Source organism: Cheilinus undulatus, linkage group 15 (genome assembly GCF_018320785.1).
Source record: "Cheilinus undulatus linkage group 15, ASM1832078v1, whole genome shotgun sequence".
Classification (NCBI taxonomy): Eukaryota; Metazoa; Chordata; class Actinopteri; order Labriformes; family Labridae; genus Cheilinus; species Cheilinus undulatus.
In genome coordinates this window covers 41,705,204-41,723,121 of record NC_054879.1, presented here as the reverse complement: position 1 = coordinate 41,723,121, position 17,918 = coordinate 41,705,204, and the positions used below count along the sequence as shown (strand labels likewise).

General features: G+C 38.0%; 1 protein-coding gene across 1 annotated transcript; it reads right to left on the bottom strand.

The window, feature by feature from the left end:
- Positions 1-2,971: 2,971 nt before the first annotated feature.
- slc15a1a (solute carrier family 15 member 1a) lies at positions 2,972-17,735 on the bottom strand. Its single transcript, XM_041806384.1, has 23 exons — positions 17,729-17,735; positions 17,512-17,552; positions 15,537-15,624; positions 14,849-14,990; positions 14,186-14,305; positions 14,000-14,099; positions 11,766-11,856; positions 11,578-11,661; positions 11,394-11,476; positions 11,203-11,289; positions 11,021-11,110; positions 10,895-10,939; positions 10,087-10,119; positions 9,902-9,990; positions 8,734-8,815; positions 8,479-8,598; positions 8,215-8,361; positions 8,085-8,131; positions 6,582-6,686; positions 6,364-6,475; positions 5,333-5,467; positions 4,155-4,262; positions 2,972-4,041 (listed from the first exon to the last, which is right to left on the bottom strand). Exons 1-23 carry the CDS (start codon positions 17,733-17,735, stop codon positions 3,802-3,804), a joined length of 2,196 nt encoding a protein of 731 aa, XP_041662318.1. The 3' UTR covers positions 2,972-3,801.
- Between the last annotated feature and the right edge of the window lie 183 nt (positions 17,736-17,918).

Here is a 17,918-nt window from a genome sequence, read left to right as displayed (position 1 = left end):
TTTATAAATTCTCCAGCAGGATTTGTGGGGTTTTAAAGTGAGCTGAATTTAAATAAATAAATAAATGATATAAAGATAAATAAACGAACGAATGAATGAATGAGGTAATAATCAAATCAAGAAAGAATAAAGGAACATCTGTTTATCACAAAGCTAAAGGACACTGCACACTTTCAAAGATGCTGCAGCTCTGAAGGAACCTTTCTTTACTCACTATGGGACTGTCTCTTGCTGGTCTCTCTACTTATTTACCACCTGTTTTCTACCAGTTTAGGCCTTATTGTCCACATTTTGCCCTCTTGTACATTAACCACTTTTTTAACCTGTTTTTAACCAATGATTTACTATTTGTTTCTGACTAGTTTGCCCCTTATTGACCACTTATTGATTTCTTATTGACATAAAAGAATGCATCTAGATCAAGGGTTGGCAACTGGTGGCGCGGGGGCCAAATGCAGCTCTCCACCTCACTCAATGCGGTTAACCAAAGTTGCAGATCTATAACAAGCTTTAATAGTCTAATGTTCACCACCTAGTTTCCTACTTATTTACCACTAGTTCTACCCTAATCCACCAGTTTGACTGACAGCTGAAATCAAGTACAACCCTTATCAGAGCATAAGTGCGAAAAGCTCCACCAAAGCTGTCACAAAGCCAGAACAAACTGCTCTAGTGTGTGTGAAGCAGCAGTGTGGCAGCAGCACCCTCTGCTGTATATGAAGAAAAGTGAGGTCAGTGAAAAACAATGAGTGTGGCATTTTCTGGTCAAAGTATGAACTGGGCGTCCAACTTCTGAGACTGGGCATGCTTCAGCTTGTATGGCTATATAAGAGATGGATGTACAAATAAGCTACTTTGATATCTGGCAGCCTCAGTGTTCATTCTGGCAGCTTTTTTGAATTCAGAATTAGTCTAAGTCTTTAGATGTAAATTTTAAAAAGTTTAAGTCTAGATGCTGTTGATGAAATCTAAAAACTTGCATTTTAAGAGCCAGATGGCCTGGTGGTTTTAAGGCACGCCCATGTGGATGGCCCAGGTTTAAGTCAGCTCTCCCACATGTCTCCCCCCCCCTCTCTCTCTCATCCTTGTTTCTGTCTCTATCCACTCCCATCCTCTATGAATAAAAAGGCAGGAAAAGCCACAGAATATGTCTTGTATTATCTTGCATTTTAATCTTCACTTTAATTCAACAAAACAATCATTTTCTTTGAACTTTTAGTAGCCATATTTTAAAATTAATTTAAATGTAAAACACTCATGTTTATGCACTCAGTGCTTAAATTACTCTAAAATATACAGATGAAAAATGAAGACACTCAGAATGTTTATATGTACAGTGGACAAATAAAAGGGTTTTTGAACGTCTAACAGTCCAGCGCTAATATTTTACTCCTGTTGTAGTCTCTGTGACTTACTTTTCATCAGGGTTGGATACCTGAATATATCTATAGAAAATCTTTGATGGATAAAACAGTTTGGCATTGTGCTGGGGGATAAAATGAAATAAAAAACATTTGTTGAACATTTATTTAGCACACTTTACCACTTATCTTGACATATACCAATTGTTCTACACGTATTGACCAGTTTTGGAGGCCCTAATGATGATTTATTCACTCCTTTTTGACCACTTATTTATTTCTAGTTTTCCATTTGCATACCACTGTGTCTGTTTGCTTAAATCAAGAGGGAACAGTTTGACCAGGCCTGACCCTGCTATCAGATATCAGATGAAATCAGGAAAGTTCAGGGTGCATCATTTTACGAGGGATTGCATTATGGAAGAGGCCATTAACAGGCTAACAAAAACAGCATGGTAATTTCAACAGAAGAAATGTTTTTCTGTTTTTTAAAATAGGCCAGCCCAAAATACAATATGCACTTCAGATATCTCTTAAATTCAGAGGGAAAAAAACTCTTAAAACTGTTTTTCATTCTAGTCCTGCATACAGCTCTGAATCCTCTTCATATTAAATCTATATTTTCTGCTCAAATCCTATACAACTGCGTGCCTCTCTTTTTACGTCTCAGTTCATGGGATGTCTCTTCGCTGCTGCCCACTGGCAGATGGTTTGCAATACACCCATGGGCCTATTTTCCTGCTCTCACTGAGCTCCTATCTCTTATTAAAATGTGCTTGTGCAACTTGGAGTGCAGATGTGTGCACTCTCACTAGAGGGTGGGACATCCAGAACTGAATATCTATCAATGAAGCACTGTGATTTCTTTTATGGCTGTAAGCTTTATGCTATTATTCAAAAGTTGGTCAAAGTATTTTGTCAAAAGATCTCAAAACAAGAACTGTGAATGGAAAAGCAAACCAGTATTTCTTTATTGACTTCATAAACATAAATTACACAATACAAAAAAATTACATATACTGTACCTTAAATGTCAAAAATACTATCCTTCCATGTTTTATGTATGGCTATAAACTACTCACCTGCATATAATGCAGACACACACAAGCATACACAAGCAAACACAGGCTAAAGGCTCATTTATGCTCTATGCACACGTGAAAATAAATTAGATACGTGGGTTGGGAACTTTTACCCTCATACTGACATGCGTCATTGAAACACGAGTCCACTAGAGGTTGCGGTCTCTCACTGAGCCACCTTGATGCTGCTCCATCAGTCCCACAGAAGAAGAAAGAACGGTTTGTCAAGCGGCAACCTCTAGTCCTGAAAAATGAAGCCAATGCAGAAGTGCAAAAACTTGCAATACCGTGAGAGTCCACTTGAGGCTGGCTGCAGGACCACCGAAAGTCCCGTCTGGACACCTGTTAAACAGCCGGTTTTTACACTAGAAATAAACTGGTTTACGGCCTGGTTCAAAAAAACCAGACTTGTGTCATTAGCTAGTGTCTTCATGTGCTCTCACTATACAGGGGGTGAGTTTTTTTGTACCACAATAGTTTAGATTATATTTAGGAAAAACCTCCCTGCGGACTGATTGGTGCGTCTCATTTGATTGACAGATAGCTTGACCGGCAGAGGCTCCGTTTCTGTCAACCAGAATGCTAGCTAGCTGACAGGAAGTCGTGCTTAGTGGATGGGCCGTTAGGTCGATCCAAAGTTTGGTTGAGACAGCGATTTTAATATGGAAGCCGCCGCGGATTGGCTTCAAGAGTTGTTTGAGTCCACGTATTGTAAGCAGACGGCTGACGTCACACAGGGTTTGTCCAATTGTTCGTCCTATGCTAAGCTAGGCTAACATCATTGATATGTTCGTATTTTCTAATATCTAACTCATTATTCGTTTATATTTCCTCTGAAAGCTTTATTAAGTTCTTTCAAATGTTTCTTCTTTCTTTCTTCTTGGCGTTTACTATTGACTCTGGATTAAACTGTTTGCCGCATTGCTCAACCCTGCCCCACGATTGGTGGTGGTATTGCAATGTTTAACCCGTAAGCTCAGAGAGAACAGACAAAAACAGACGCAATGAAGGCAGGGCACAGACAGAAAGCTCCGTCTGTATCTGTATACGGTTCAAACGTTGAGCATAAATGAACCTTAACCTTAAAAAGTGACTGTAGGGAACAGCAAGCTATAGATTTACATTCATTTTCTGAGCACAACGGGCTAACCTCAACCTAAAGCTCACCTAAAAAAGCAACAACATAAACAACTGACCCAAAATAGTTTTTTTCCCTTATTTGGACGCCTGCCTTTTCTCTCTGTACTCATCTTTAGTTTGAAAAACGTTCAATCACACCAAAACACAAACAGTATGTCAGAACAACTTCCCGTCGATACTAAACATGATCTAACACTGCAGTATTCTTCACCTGCTGTTTACATTTTTGTCTGTGCAGCTTTTTCGTCTCTATCTTGACTTTGTATTGAGCCTCTTCTTGTCATCTCAGCTTCTAACTTCTTTTGCTCACTTTTATCATCCTTCTCATCTTCATCACCTTTTTTCTTGAACTGGGCTTCAATTTCTGTTGGGTCGATGTAGGTGTAAAAATAGGCCATAATGGAGAAGATGACACATACTGCCAGCAAGAGAGAGGCAAACAGGACGAACTCGGCCCACTGTGAAAGAAGGAGAGAGACAAGCATGATATAAACATTCCAGTCCTGAGATGCCCACTGTTGTAAAGATAGGCTTTTATTGGAATTATTAGGACCTTTTTTTTTTTTTTTACCTGTTCAGGAATCTTTGCAAGCTCTGCCACGATCAGTACAATGAAGTTGCCGATTGCAACAGTGAACAACCATCCTGCTTGCAGCACAGCCTTCATGTTACTTGGTGCCTAGAAAGAACAAAAGAGGGGGGAATAATTAGGACGACAGGAGTGTGGGGCTGCTCAAATAAATACAAAACTTACATGTGCAAAGATATTGACATAATATATATGTTTAAACATATTTATACAGTGCTGTACTTAGATTTGAGCCATGTTTGGGTCAAAAATTGAGGATGAAGTAAGCCGTAGACGTGGTTAGTAAGCTGCCCAAAGGCACCATCGAGCGGGACGGGGGATTAACAATCCCAGTTGTGCTCTGGATGTCCTTGCATGTTACCAGGGGCATGTGAAAAATAATCTGTTAAAAAATATGAAGTCTATGCCTATTGGAGAGAGTGAAGGGTAGATGTGATGAGTAAGCATGGCCTAGGGCAGAGGTTCCCATTGTGGGGGTCGCGGTCGTGACTACCAGGGGGTCATGGGATGCTTTCCAAAAAACCAGAGATTTAAAATTATTTTTAAGTGGTCTATTTTATCCATTACTGTAAAAATATCTTCAAAAGTAGTTCAATATAAAATAAAACCAACCTAGTAAATGAAATCTGGGTTTAAATGCTAGTAATGTGTACAAAAACTCTACATGATGCTTTGTGTAACATTGCATATTTAACCATCTTCATGGATGAGGTCTCTTGCTCTTTTATTTTTGGGGTCACGGGCTGAAAAGTTTGGGAACGCCTGGTTTAGGGTACAGTCCAGGTGGGTAGTAGTGTTGCCATGAGCCCCGGGTCATGCTTTGAATGTCCCAAAGGCCCTAAAATGAAAGGTTGTCTGTGGGAATATCACCAAAAGAGAAAAGGCCCGGACAAAGGAAATGCCATCGAGCTTGACCTTGGCTACCGACCTTGACATGTGTGTTGACATTTGTCAAGCTTAACCCTGGCCACCCTCCCCTCCCTCTCCAGGTTCGGGTTGTGGCACATCAGGCCCTGCAATGAATCCTTAGCCTCTTACATGCCTAAAACTTACGCACATGACTGCATAAAAATATGCATATGTGATGTGTTTCCTAAAATGCTTCCCCTGAAGCTGCACTGCAAGAAAAGTTGTTGAAATGTGTATTTTGAAAATGGTACCTGTGAGTAGGAGAATTCCAGACCAGTGACAGAAAACATCACTTCACCAGCAGTGATGAAGAAGTACTGTGGGATTTGGAGCGCCATGTGAACCGAGTTGGGTTCAATATCTTGCACCTCAGTAATAGAGTCACACTAAAACAAATAAATAAAAACAATCACAACAGTTCAGTTTTGAGTAGGAGTTCTCATCCACACAACGGGTACCTATGTTAAACATTTCATTTCCTTAAGTAGATCAAAATATCAAAATACAGGGATTATTTAGTATTAATCATTTTTAAACCTGCGCTTTAATTAAAGGTAAACCAATAAACCTTGAGAGAATCAAAGTTAAATAACCTTACACTTCACAAAATGGCTTGACGCTGTAGTTTGAACACCAATAACTCAAATTGATCTAAGTAGTACATTTCAATAAATATTTTACAGAAAACTTTTTAACTGCTGGGTAAAATGTATACTGTGTAATTAGTGTATGATTTAAAGGTCACATATTTTACCCTTTTAAGACAAGTCTATATTGGTCTCAGAGGCCCCCAAAACATGCCTGTGAAGTTTGTTGCTGAAAAACACTCTTGTAATTGCTTTTAACATGTCTAAAAACCCCTCTGTTTCAGCCCTGCTCAAACGAGCTGTTTCTGTGTCTGTAGCTTTAAATATTAATGAGCTGTCTGACTCTGCCCCTCTCAGGAAACAAATGTGGCTTAATGGATGTGGCTCTCCAGATCAGGAGTAATAACTCACATCTAAGCCTTTATTTACTTTTTTTATGATAAAAAAAACCCATAAAAATTGCCATTCTATCTTCCATTATCATAATTTCTTCCACTTAGATGCAATTAAAATTTCCCCCCTGAAGTTATAGATAATGCCAAATAAATACAAGCCATTCAAAGGTTATTACATTCTTGATTTATTGCCAAAATTAGATAAGCTCTCTAAATTTTTATGAATCGCACTGTTCAATACTATAATTTGGAAGGGATTCAATTTTACGGATCAAAACAAAGGATCTTTGGTGGACTTACACTCTCTCCAAACACCAGCGTGCTGGGAATAAAGAATTGGAATGAACTTCCAAATCCAAACTCTCTTCTGAATTCACATGACTTTGAACCAGCCGTTATAGTAAACACGGTCCTAAAGCGAAGGGGGAAAAATCAGTTTAAAGAGGTGTGTTATTAGGTGCATTAAATCAATATTTAAGAATAAAAACATGATAAAAGCAGCAGGAAGAAAAACTTACTTTCCGTATCCAATCTGGGAGTAATTGGAGTAAAATGATGGCTCTACCATTAAATTCAATTTGGAAGATGTTACATTCACCGCCATTGCCATTCCATTGATAAATCTGAAATTGAAACATTTTGAACAAACATTTCACAGTCAGACAATATTAAAACAGACAGACACACAACTTTCATTTGTTTCTCTGCAGTTAAGGAACACTTTATACTCTACATTCAAATCATAACCTTAGAAGACTATTTCAAAGGTCACATATTTGACCCTTTAAGACAAGTTAATATTGGTCTCAGAGGTCCCCAACACATGCCTGTGAAGTTTGTTTCTGATAAAACATTCCAGTATTGGATTTGTACAAGTCTAAAAATAGTCTGTTTCAGCCCTGCTCCTAACCAGCTGTTTCTGTGTCTGTGGCTTTAAATGTTACTGAGCTGTCTGACTCCACCCCTCTCAGGAAATGGATTTGGCTTTAATGGGTGTGGCTCTCCTGATCGTCCTCTCAGTTGCCAGTTGAGAGGAGGATGGGGGGAGGGGGGGGGCTTTCTTCCCAGCAGGGAGGGCCAACCGAACCTGGTGGGCGGTACTAACTCCCCACATGACATCATGAGAGGAAAATCTGATAACGGCTTGTTTCAGCACACATTTTCTGAAAGGTGGGGGGGGGGCTTTAAATGTTAATTAGCTGTCTGACTCCGCCACTGACCACACCCCCCTCAGGAATTGGATGTGGCTGAATGGATGTGGCTCTCCTGGGCCCAGTCTCAATGTCCAAACACACACATTTAGTGACTCTGAGGCACACTGCCGCCAAGTCTGTGAGGGCTTAGGGCCGTCCCACTGTCAACTCGTAAATTGCGTGAGGGATCTCTCACAGACTTTTGAGCCCTTCATGTACACTTTCCGTGAGTAGGGATATCTGCAGATTTAGTGTGAGGGAATTACCCATAGTTCATAGCATAGTGACATATGACAGGGATTCCCAGGGGATGCCTGCTAGCAAACCCTATAAAAGTGAAGTGAAAAGAGCAAAATTATAAACAAAAGAAAAAAAAAAGGAAGGTGCAAAAGGGGTTGACGCTGCAAAAAAGAAGCATTCTTTCCTGCAAGTATATCAAATAAAACAGCCTTCATCCTCTGAGTAAATAGGTCTATAGGAGAGGCACGTTTGTTTTTAGCTTTGCAAGATGCCCTTGCAGCTTCATGCACTCAATCAGTCAGTCAGTCGGTTAAGGGAGGAGATTGCTATTCAGCCAACATCCTCAGGAGAGGAGGGCAGGACTTTCCCCCAAGTGGGGAGGACCAACTGAATCTGGGGGTGGAGCTAACTCCCCACATTACCTCATGAGGGGAAAATCTGAGAAATGCTTGTTTCAGCACATATTTTTTGAAAGTAAGGGGGCGGGTTCTGATTCTTGGGGCAGTTGCGGACAGGCCAGGGGCACATATTTTTTCTGGAAAAGCCTGATAAAGTGTATTTTGCATATGTGACCTTTAACTGACATACCTGATTTCATTGGTTCCCTCTTCCGGCTTGGAAGTTAAATCTTCAGTCTGAGGAAATAAAACACAGGATGCAGATTTACTGAACCAGTTACAGTTGATTATTTTATCTTAATTTAGTTCCTCTTACTCACCAACAGCCATTCATCATGGAGATCTGATGGGATCAGAAGTGTTTGTCTTTTCTCCTTGATCAAAGAAATATTTTGAGTAGTCACTGGAGTGGTGCTGATAGAAACACTGATATTTTCTTGAGTGAATGAGAAGAATTCTGTTGTGGCCTGCAAAACAAAGAAACAATGGAAAACTGTGCAAGAAGATGTCTATATTAACGTTTGTGTTTTGATCTACGCATTATTCTAGCGTTAAGTGTTATGTTATGTTATATGTAGACATACTGAAGCAGCAGGAAGGTCCAGAGGGTTGTTGCCGGGTAAGCTGACTTTGACTGTAGTCGTGCCCATGTTCAGTAACTTCAGCTGACTCTGGGAGGCTGACGGGAAGGTTGGCAAAGTTTTCTGAAAAGACAAACAAAACACTAATGAGCAAGACATTCCTACTCTATTCCTCGTCTGTGGGTTATAACTGAATGAACCCACAGCCAAGCTGATGTGTACGTGACAAACGTTGATGAAAACATATTTTCTACTCACATCAATTTGAATCTGAACCAAAGCAGCGCAGACAAAGGCGATGGCTGCCAGCAACATCCCCACTGTCATTCTTTTCAGAGGTCTGTTAAATTTACACAAAGTTCTGTTAGACTTCATGTTTAGACAACAAAATCGACAAATGGCAGAAAATCTTTGAATGAGTAATATTTACTATACTAGCACTCAAAAGGCTTAATAATAATTTAAAAAAGTAGACATCCTTTCAGGGCCGCCCCTAGCCAAAGTGAGGCTCTAAGCAGACTCTGGTATGAGTCCCCCCAACACTTATTGCCTCTTTTAGTCCCTTAAATTAGACTACCTCAGGTGGCTTTAATGTACAGGATTAAAGTGTGAGATAGAAATAAGGGAGAATTGCAGTATATGAAGGGTAATGACCCCGCCTCCTTTAACACTACAACATAAAATCACAAAGCAGTTCATCTCAGTACAGCCTGTTGTTAGCTGATGTCACTGCCTTAGTCACTGAAAGTTAACAGTCAGTTAAATGCTGGTTTTTTTTTATTGTGAGGTAAATTTGTCAAATCTATCAGCCACAGTGGTCTATGGATCATCAAAAGCATCATAACTGAGATTTGAGCCAGAAAACGGACTTTGTCTCTTCTTCTAAGGTCAACAAACGGTCAAGAGACAGGCTGATGGCGGGAGTGTTTTCCTCCATTCAGATTGTAAAATTTGTTTAATCCTGAGAGGATTGTATTTCTCCTGAGTGGGCGTAGCTTCAGCTCATTCGACAGACATGCCCACGCCATCCTGGAACAGATTTTACTGCCTCATTTTTCATGATTTTGAAGTTTAATTTTATAAACTTCTATCTGACTAAAATTTGACCCGGGAGTAATAACATAGTGACCTGTCACACACAGACCTAACTACAGATTTATTTTCACTTTACAGGGTCTTTAAAAGTGTGGGAAAGTTTCCACAGTTCAGTTTAACTTATAAAAGTCAAATTAAGCCAACATAAATGAATGAGTAAAAATAACTAAAAAAAAAAAAAAATTCCACCACTTGAACACGGCGTTGTAATCAGTTTCAACAAAAACTCTGAGCAGTTTTAACTTGTTTGGTTATACAGTGTATGAATTATTCAATAGTTGAGTGTTTTTCATAGATTTATGGATTCGTTGCTTATATATAACATACTTACGTAAAGTTCAGGCCACATTTTTTGATCAGAGGGTAGATCAAGCTGTCCATGATCGGCACCAGAGTCAGGATTAGGATGGGGTTGACAGTCTTTAAAAAAAAAACAACATGAATTATAAAGTAAGAATCCTCATAAAAACAATACAAATATGCCGTTTGTCCAAACTTAACATAAACATATCTTACCTGCATCTGATCAGGCTGAATAACAAGAGCACCCTGAGGAGACAAAGACATCATCAGAACAGAAACACAGACAGGTCTCATTTATAAGTTTGTTCATTTATGCAGTTCTTAAGAAGATGAATTCACCAAAGTTCATTTTATTTTATCTGGGACTGGTTCTAAGCTAAAAACAAAGTCTAAGGTCACTGGAGAGAACTGTTACCCACGTTTGAGAGCTGATGTGACAGGGTAAAAGTAATTTTTGGGCTTATCATGACTATGATGGCAATGTGCTTCTGTTTTATTGTATATTTTATATTACAAACATTTTTTTTTTCTTTAATCCTTTGTGTCTTCTGGGTTTGTACTCAGCCCAGCAGTCTCATTTCTCTGTGCTAATAAGGGAATAACATGGACAAGATTTCAGCGTACGTGAACAAACTTAAGAAAAATTACAGGACATTGGTGAATCAGTTCTCAGATTAAAGGTCTTTACACACTGGGTCCATTATTTTCAGATCCAGAATTAAAAAAAAGTAACACAGTTGGACATTGCACACTGAGTCCGATGCATTTTTATTTGCCTTCACTGCAAAAATTCGTAGAATGTGTTAAATTGCTTTGTATTGCCAGCCTGTGGCTCTGTCATGGCTTTAAAATCTCGCTGAATCCATCCTGACAGAGCGCTTTAGACAAACTTCTGCCTTTATCTGTTTTATTTCCATGGCTGATATCTACATAATACACTAGCAAACTATGGACAAAGAAAAATGGACTCAGTGTGCATAGGCCTTAATTGATGTAGAGTTAGCTTCAGGCACAAACTTACGAAGTTTCCATCCATGGTAGTTGCTTGCAGAGTCCATCTGGAACCCTGAAGACAAGTCAAGTTAAGCACAGTTTTCTCAGAATAAAAATGATTTTACATCCTCATAAGGAAAAAAACTGAAGATACCTTTTGGTCGAACAGAGTCCAGAACATTGGGAGTGGGATGTACAAAAAGAGAACCTTCAGGACCATTTTGATTTGAGCAATGAGGAGTTTCTACAACATAGAAGGACAAAATATAACTTCCTGTTAATCTCTTCAAAATCAGTGTTAAAAACTATCACAGAATTTCAAAAACTGAAGCTTACGTCGTATTTTTCCTCGGCCCAGTCCATCCAGTGCTCCCTCTTGGGGTATTGTTTGCTTCTGTGCCTGTAGCGGTTTTTGATGGCAAACTTAAAGAAGACAGAAAGGAGAAATTTGGAAACACTTTGAGATATTGTTGTTCCACAGTATGTTATTTCTGATGTGTCTGTGAAAAAGTATAAATCAAACTCACCCCGATACATTTGCACACATCAAGCATGATGTTTCCCTGAGGTTTAGTTTTGTGGTACATCCCACTTCCAACAATGAACACCACTGTTGGAGACATGAAAGATACAGCACTGTTGTTAGTACACAAAGGTTTTACTCTTCAACTTCATATATTGAAACAGAACCATCAAATTGTTTTATCATACCGAGTGCAACCACCATTAGCGCTGCAGGGACGCCAAAGGCCAGAGAGTAACACTTCTGCTGAGTGTAAATGCCACAATCCTGACCTGCAGATGAAGACAAACAGCCATTTAAATCTCAGTCACAGATTACAACACACCAGAGTCAATGACTTTGTTCATCATAAACGTTATGTCCGCCTCTTATCTACCTCTGAGGATCGGGGTGATAATGGTTGATAGGAGACTTCCTCCATTGATGCAGAGATAGAAGACAGAGAAGAAAGTTCTCCTTTGCCTTTCCTGCACAGAGAAAAAAAGTCAGTGACCTTTGATCACTGTTGTATGCATGTTGTGTAATGATAAATATGATGGATTATCAATGCCACAGTTATCTGTCTTTATTATATTTAATGATGCAGACATTTTTTATGCATGCTTGCAACATTGCACATGGCACATCTTTACCCATTTAAATTTTTGCCAAACTTAGTCATCATTCAAGGCGTTAAGGTCAGTCTCAGCCTGCCCTGCCCAGGGGCCCAGGCACTCTAGACACTCCTAGATGTGATTAATTCATAAAATGTTTCTAATCTTGTTGTCTTAGTTCCTGAAAAAGTTTGCTTAGTTTCTTCTGCTTTTGTGTAGGTTATGGCATAGCTATGCACCACTGTTCGAATGGTTTTGTTCACTGGGCTCACCCTCAATGTTAACAATTAGCATTTTAAGAAAAGGAGTTCACAATTGAAAACAGGCTAACAGACTAAAGCAGCGATAAAATACTGTGTATTTCTGCTGCATTAAAAAAAAGAAAAAATCTGAGAGGAGTCTGGCTGCAGACCAGAGCTCTCAGACGCTCCTCTTGCAGACCCCTACTGTGAGACCCACCACCACTGTCAGGATGGAAGTAACATAATTTGCAAGTACAACATATTTCCTGCTTTTCTTTAGCAATGTTAGCTTTAGCTTAATCCCCAAAACTAATGTAGCTACGTTACCTATATAGTTAACATTACTATCTAGCCAACATAGCTACATAAGCTACACAGGCTATGTAACTAACCTTACTATGTAAGCCAACATAGCTACATTAATTTCAAAGGTAACATAGCCATGTTAGATATGTAGTTGACATTACTATGTAAGCCAACATAGCTACATTAGCTACCTAGGTAACATTGTTACATTAGCTGTGTACTGTAGTCAACATTACTATGTAGGCCAACATATCTGCATTAGCTACAAAGGTAACATAGCTATGTTAGCTATGTAGATGACATTACTATGTAAGCCAACGTATCTGCATTAGCTACAAAGGTAACATATTTATGTTAGCTATGTAGTTAAAATAACTATGCAAGCCAGTGTAGCTACATAAGCTTTGTGGGTAACAAAGCTATACTAGCTCTGTAGTTAACATTACTATGTAAGCCAACATAGCTACATTAGCTTCAAAAGTAACATAGCTATGTTAGCTATGTAGTTAACATAACTATGTAAGCCAATGTAGCTACATTAGCTTTTTAGGTATCGTAGCTATGTTAACTATGTAATTAACTCTCCTTTGTTAGCCAACATAGCTACATTTGCTTTGTTAGTGACATAACATTGTTAGTTTACATAGTAACTTTAATCATGAGGCTGACGTAGGTGTGTTAGCTTAGGTAATGCTAGCTAATGTAGCTACAGCTAATATAGCTATGTGAGCTTTACCTATATTAGATAATGAAGCTAAAGTAGTTTTTTGGCTTAAGCTTGAGTTACGTAAACTGTGCTAACAGTAATTTTAAGGACGACAAGCTTTGTTTGCTTGCAGACTGTTCATACTGCTTTATTTAATTCTTTTTTATAATGTTTTGCAGCTCAGGTTTTTAACTTTTAACTTTTGGTATCCTTACCCATAGTTAACCAGAAGTCTAATCTGATTTTAATTAGAAAGTTTTATTTCCCACATATTCCATCATGACTGTGCTGGTGTCTGACAGCGGTGGACTGCAGAGCATGAGTCTGGGGAAGGCAGTCTGCAGCAAGACCAACTACATTTTTGATTGTTTGAAAACCCTAGTATATAAGTAATAAAACATCTTACAGCTGCTGAACTTTACAATGGACCATGCTGTTGCTAACGGCTGAGCCCTAGAGAGTTCTCCTATTTCGCTAATAAGAATAATAAGAAATTGCTAGCATGTTAACAACTAAATATAATAGATAAACAGTTAGAGACACACAGCACAAAGTAGTTGCTGTAGTTTCAGAGAATATTTGGCTCTTTGATTGACAGTGGAGTGTTTTAGGAACAGGAAATAAAAGGATTGCATGATTTGCAAAAAAAAAAAAAAAAAAAAAGAAGTCTTACAATGTCTTTGGCTATCATCATCATCATCACCAAAAGTTAAACATTAGGGAAGACCTAAAGACTTGAACATGAGTGCAGTAATATCCTGACCTGATGGTCACCAAACTGGTCTCCACCAAAGGCAGCAACACAAGGTTTGATTCCTCCAGTGCCCAGAGCGATGAGGAAGAGACCGACCATGGCCAGGACTCTGGAGCAAAAGAACATGTCTAATTACAGGGTGAAAGGCCCACATGATTGTGATTTTTTTACTGGCATGGAAGAATAGAAACCCACACATGGAAAGTCATGTTGTCCGGTGTTCCATCTCTGTCTGTGTCGGTGATGTCATGAATTGCACTGACAGCCATTGCAACCTGCCCGATTGCATAGACGATGGACAGATAGATGATCGTCCTGTAAGAGACAGGAGGGAAAAAGATAACAGGTGTTATAGAGGTAGTCTGAAACATTTTCCTACTTGTAAGATTGGTGTGAAACTGAACCAGTTCAGTGTTTTCTAGTCAAGGGATTTGGCCCAATCCAGTGGGTCACAAGTTAAATTTGGTACGAGCAAACACTTGAGAAACAAATGCTGATGCAAGCATTTGTAGTTGTATTTTGTTTTAATAGTCATATGTGAAGTACTGTCAGCAGAATTGAAGATTGAAGAGTGTATCTTGCAGTTTGTGAAGTTCTAGTTGCAGTATGCCAGTGTCAGCAAATCAATATAGAATTGTGTCGTCCGCATAAAGATGAATAATACAGTGTGGAAACACAGATGGAATATTGTTGATATAAAATGGGAAAAGTAGAGGGCCCAAAAGGGAACCTTGAGGAAAATAAGGACATGAAAAGTAGCTTTATCTGATATATAGTAGGGTAAAAAAGTTGTGTGTTATTTGCAAAGATGTTTGGGTAGAAATAGTGTAACGCAAACAACATGCTGCTACCACTCACTTGAACTTTCCAAGCCAGGAGTCAGCTACAATGGCCCCAAGTATAGGGGTCAGGTAGCAAAGGGCCACAAAAGTGTGATAGATGGAGGTGGCCAGATCATCGTCCCACTTCAGGAAGTACTTAAAGTACAACACCAGGACAGCTGTTGGCAGACAGAGGAAACTTTATATTTTACTGTATTTAACTATTAGCACCAATCAGAAAAATCCTGCTTAAATATGTATTTACATTTAGTAACAATTTAACGTGTCATTGTACCCTGAGAGCCTTATCAATGGATATCGCTGTTTTTTATCACCTGTCAATATGATTACTGGTCAAAGTTGTAAAATAAATCAACTTTATGTAACATTGGCATCATAAACGCTTTATCAGGTTCAGGTACTAAAGAGGTTTTAAGAGGTTGTGGATTGGTTTCCAATAGAGCTGTCAGCATTGATGCAGTTATGTAAATGACATGTAGAGCCAACATTAATGCATACATTTTCCAAAATCACATTAATTGCAACCTATGTGGTGCACTATAGTAAAAAATATCTTTTTGAATTATTGATTCCCATCTCACAACACTTGTAATAATTGCCTCACACTGCCCACACAGAGAAGATGTTATACTTTTATAAGAGCCCGACTGTCATTGTCAAAAGATTTATCACAGGAAAAAAGTTCAATAACAATTTAATCTCACCTCGCATGCCATAGTAGGAGAATCTCTCGCAGAACTCATTGACAACAATGAAGAAGATGCTGAGCGGGTAGCCGCACACCTCCTGGCTCTGAGGGGGTTACAAAAAACAGCAAAGAAATGGTCAAAAATGCGATAATGTGGTGAAAATGTACTCAACTACTATTAAAACTGTTTTGTTAATTCAGGGAAGGATGCAGGAGTAGTGGCAACAACATTTAGTTCATGTATGGAAAGATTTTGTATCCATTATATAAGACTTTACTAGTAGAATTCTTCTTTCATCATTATTCAAAGGTAAGGACAGCAGGTAGACTGAGGTGTAGCTTTTAAAAGATACTGTTTAATAAATGCAGTGTTTGTTTTGAGGCTGTTATTGTGAAAGCAATGTCATGGAGGAGAATTCAAATATTTTCTTTGGTAAAACAGTAAAAAAATTCAGATAACTGGAAATGGGCCAAAACATCACACTGTATCTCCATTTTTTTATGTTTTATTTTTTCACAAGTCAGCGCTGTTGGTCACCCTGCACATCTGTCAGCAGGATTTTTAAATTAAAAAAAAAAAAAAAAGTGGCCAAGAAGATACTATCACTTTTCAGTGTCAAGTTACTTTGAAAAATGCAGCGTTGTTATTTCCATTCTCTGAAAAGTGGTTATTTTTTGAGATAGGTTTTGGCCCAATGCTACAGGGTAAAGAGTAAAACCAACAAAGATTAAATAATAAAAGTGGAGGTGATTAAATAAATCAATAAATCAATAAATGACTAGTAGGCATATGAATTAAGAAATTAAGTGACAAATTATGAGTTCATTTGATTAATTTGAGGTTGATTTGATGATGATTGTATAAAATTGATGAAAATAATGGCAAATCTGATCAAATTGATTGTTTTTCATCAGCAGAAACATTTTCATTCATCATTTAAGGAAAAATAGGCCTCATGGTGAAAGTCACAAAAAGTGATGGTAGAAATCAAGGTGATGAAAATGAATGTGATCTGAATGATTGAGCATCAAAAATGCATGAAAATCAAAATATTACGTGGTGAAAATGTTTGTGAAGTTAAAGCAAAAGTGATAATCCAGTAATTGAAACCTAATTTTTTTATCATTTACGTTATTTTTGTGACTTTGACTTTTATCATTCACAAAATGTATGTTTTTTTACTTACAGTTTAAAAAAACTTTTCACTTCAGCTCAACTCTGCACTTAAATGTCTTAAACTTCACAGCAGGGATGGAGAGTGTTTAAAGACTTTTGGGTAATCTTCATTACTGAATAAATTTCGGGGAATTTTTGAGGTGAGAAATTGTTGGTTAAAATGTTAAGTGATAAAAATGTTTGTGAAATAACAATATAATTGATAATCTTGTCATGAAATAATCAATTTTAATTATTTACGTTTAATTTTTGACTCCATTATTTAATTCACCCAAGTTTTTATCAGCTCCACTTTTATCATATAACTGTTGTTACTTTCCCCCGTCATACAGCGCCAAACAAAAACAAAATAACTCTGACCCTGCAAAGCCTGACACCTTAAAAACTATTCATTAATTTTTCAATTTTTATTTAAGCTTCTGACAAAATCAAAGAAAAAATAATATAACATTTAACATATATTTTGTTGCATCACATTTGATACATGAGGTATTTTTGGCAACTGATAATCCACTGGAGGACATTTTCAAAAATACTTTTCAGATTATATACTAAAGGTTTTCAAGGAAACTATCGATCATAAAATAACACAAAATTGTGAATCAAATATGACACAATTGGCTTCAAAGGGATAAAAACTAATTAAATGCAAAGCCTATTGATTTCCAATAATTGGTTTTCAGTAAGGTCTAGAATGCATTTCTAGAAAAACATGTAGATCTATAAAGGTTTTATGGGTTGGTATATTTTCTCTATGAGTAAATAGAAACTACAATTGCACAAATATTTAAATAATACATTTTTAGTACTTTACCTTCCCTTTGCTCTTCTTCCCTTTCTTGGGATCCTCTTTGTCTGAATGCAAAATAAAACCCATTTAAATTACAAGCCACATTTCACATTTCTTATACTTCAGTAAAAGCATTTCAGTGTCCATTAGGCTCTGACTCGTCACTCAGGTGTCTGCTCTGGGATATTATTTCCATTGCATTTGAATGATAACATGCAATATGAAAAGCATGCACACTCACCTGCCATGCTTGAGTAAAGTTACTGCTAGTCCACAGGGATTTCTGCTCTGAGCAGCTGTTAATTGATCCTTCAGAGTTCACTGGTGGGAGTGGGAGCGTTTCAGTAATATTGCTCCTTATTAGCTCTCCATCCGTCTGCGACACTGCTGACTGTGTAGCTTTTATGATGGGTGGGAACATGAGATAGAGA

What these genes read in the sequence shown, in the direction of transcription:
- slc15a1a (XM_041806384.1), bottom strand. An exon ending in GACAACATGACTTTCCATGT is followed by an intron (nt 14,100 to 14,185) that starts GTGGGTTTCTAT and finishes CTTTTGCTCCAG; the next exon opens with AGTCCTGGCCATGGTCGGTC. An exon ending in ACCAGTTTGGTGACCATCAG is followed by an intron (nt 11,857 to 13,999) that starts GTCAGGATATTA and finishes TTCTCTGTGCAG; the next exon opens with GAAAGGCAAAGGAGAACTTT.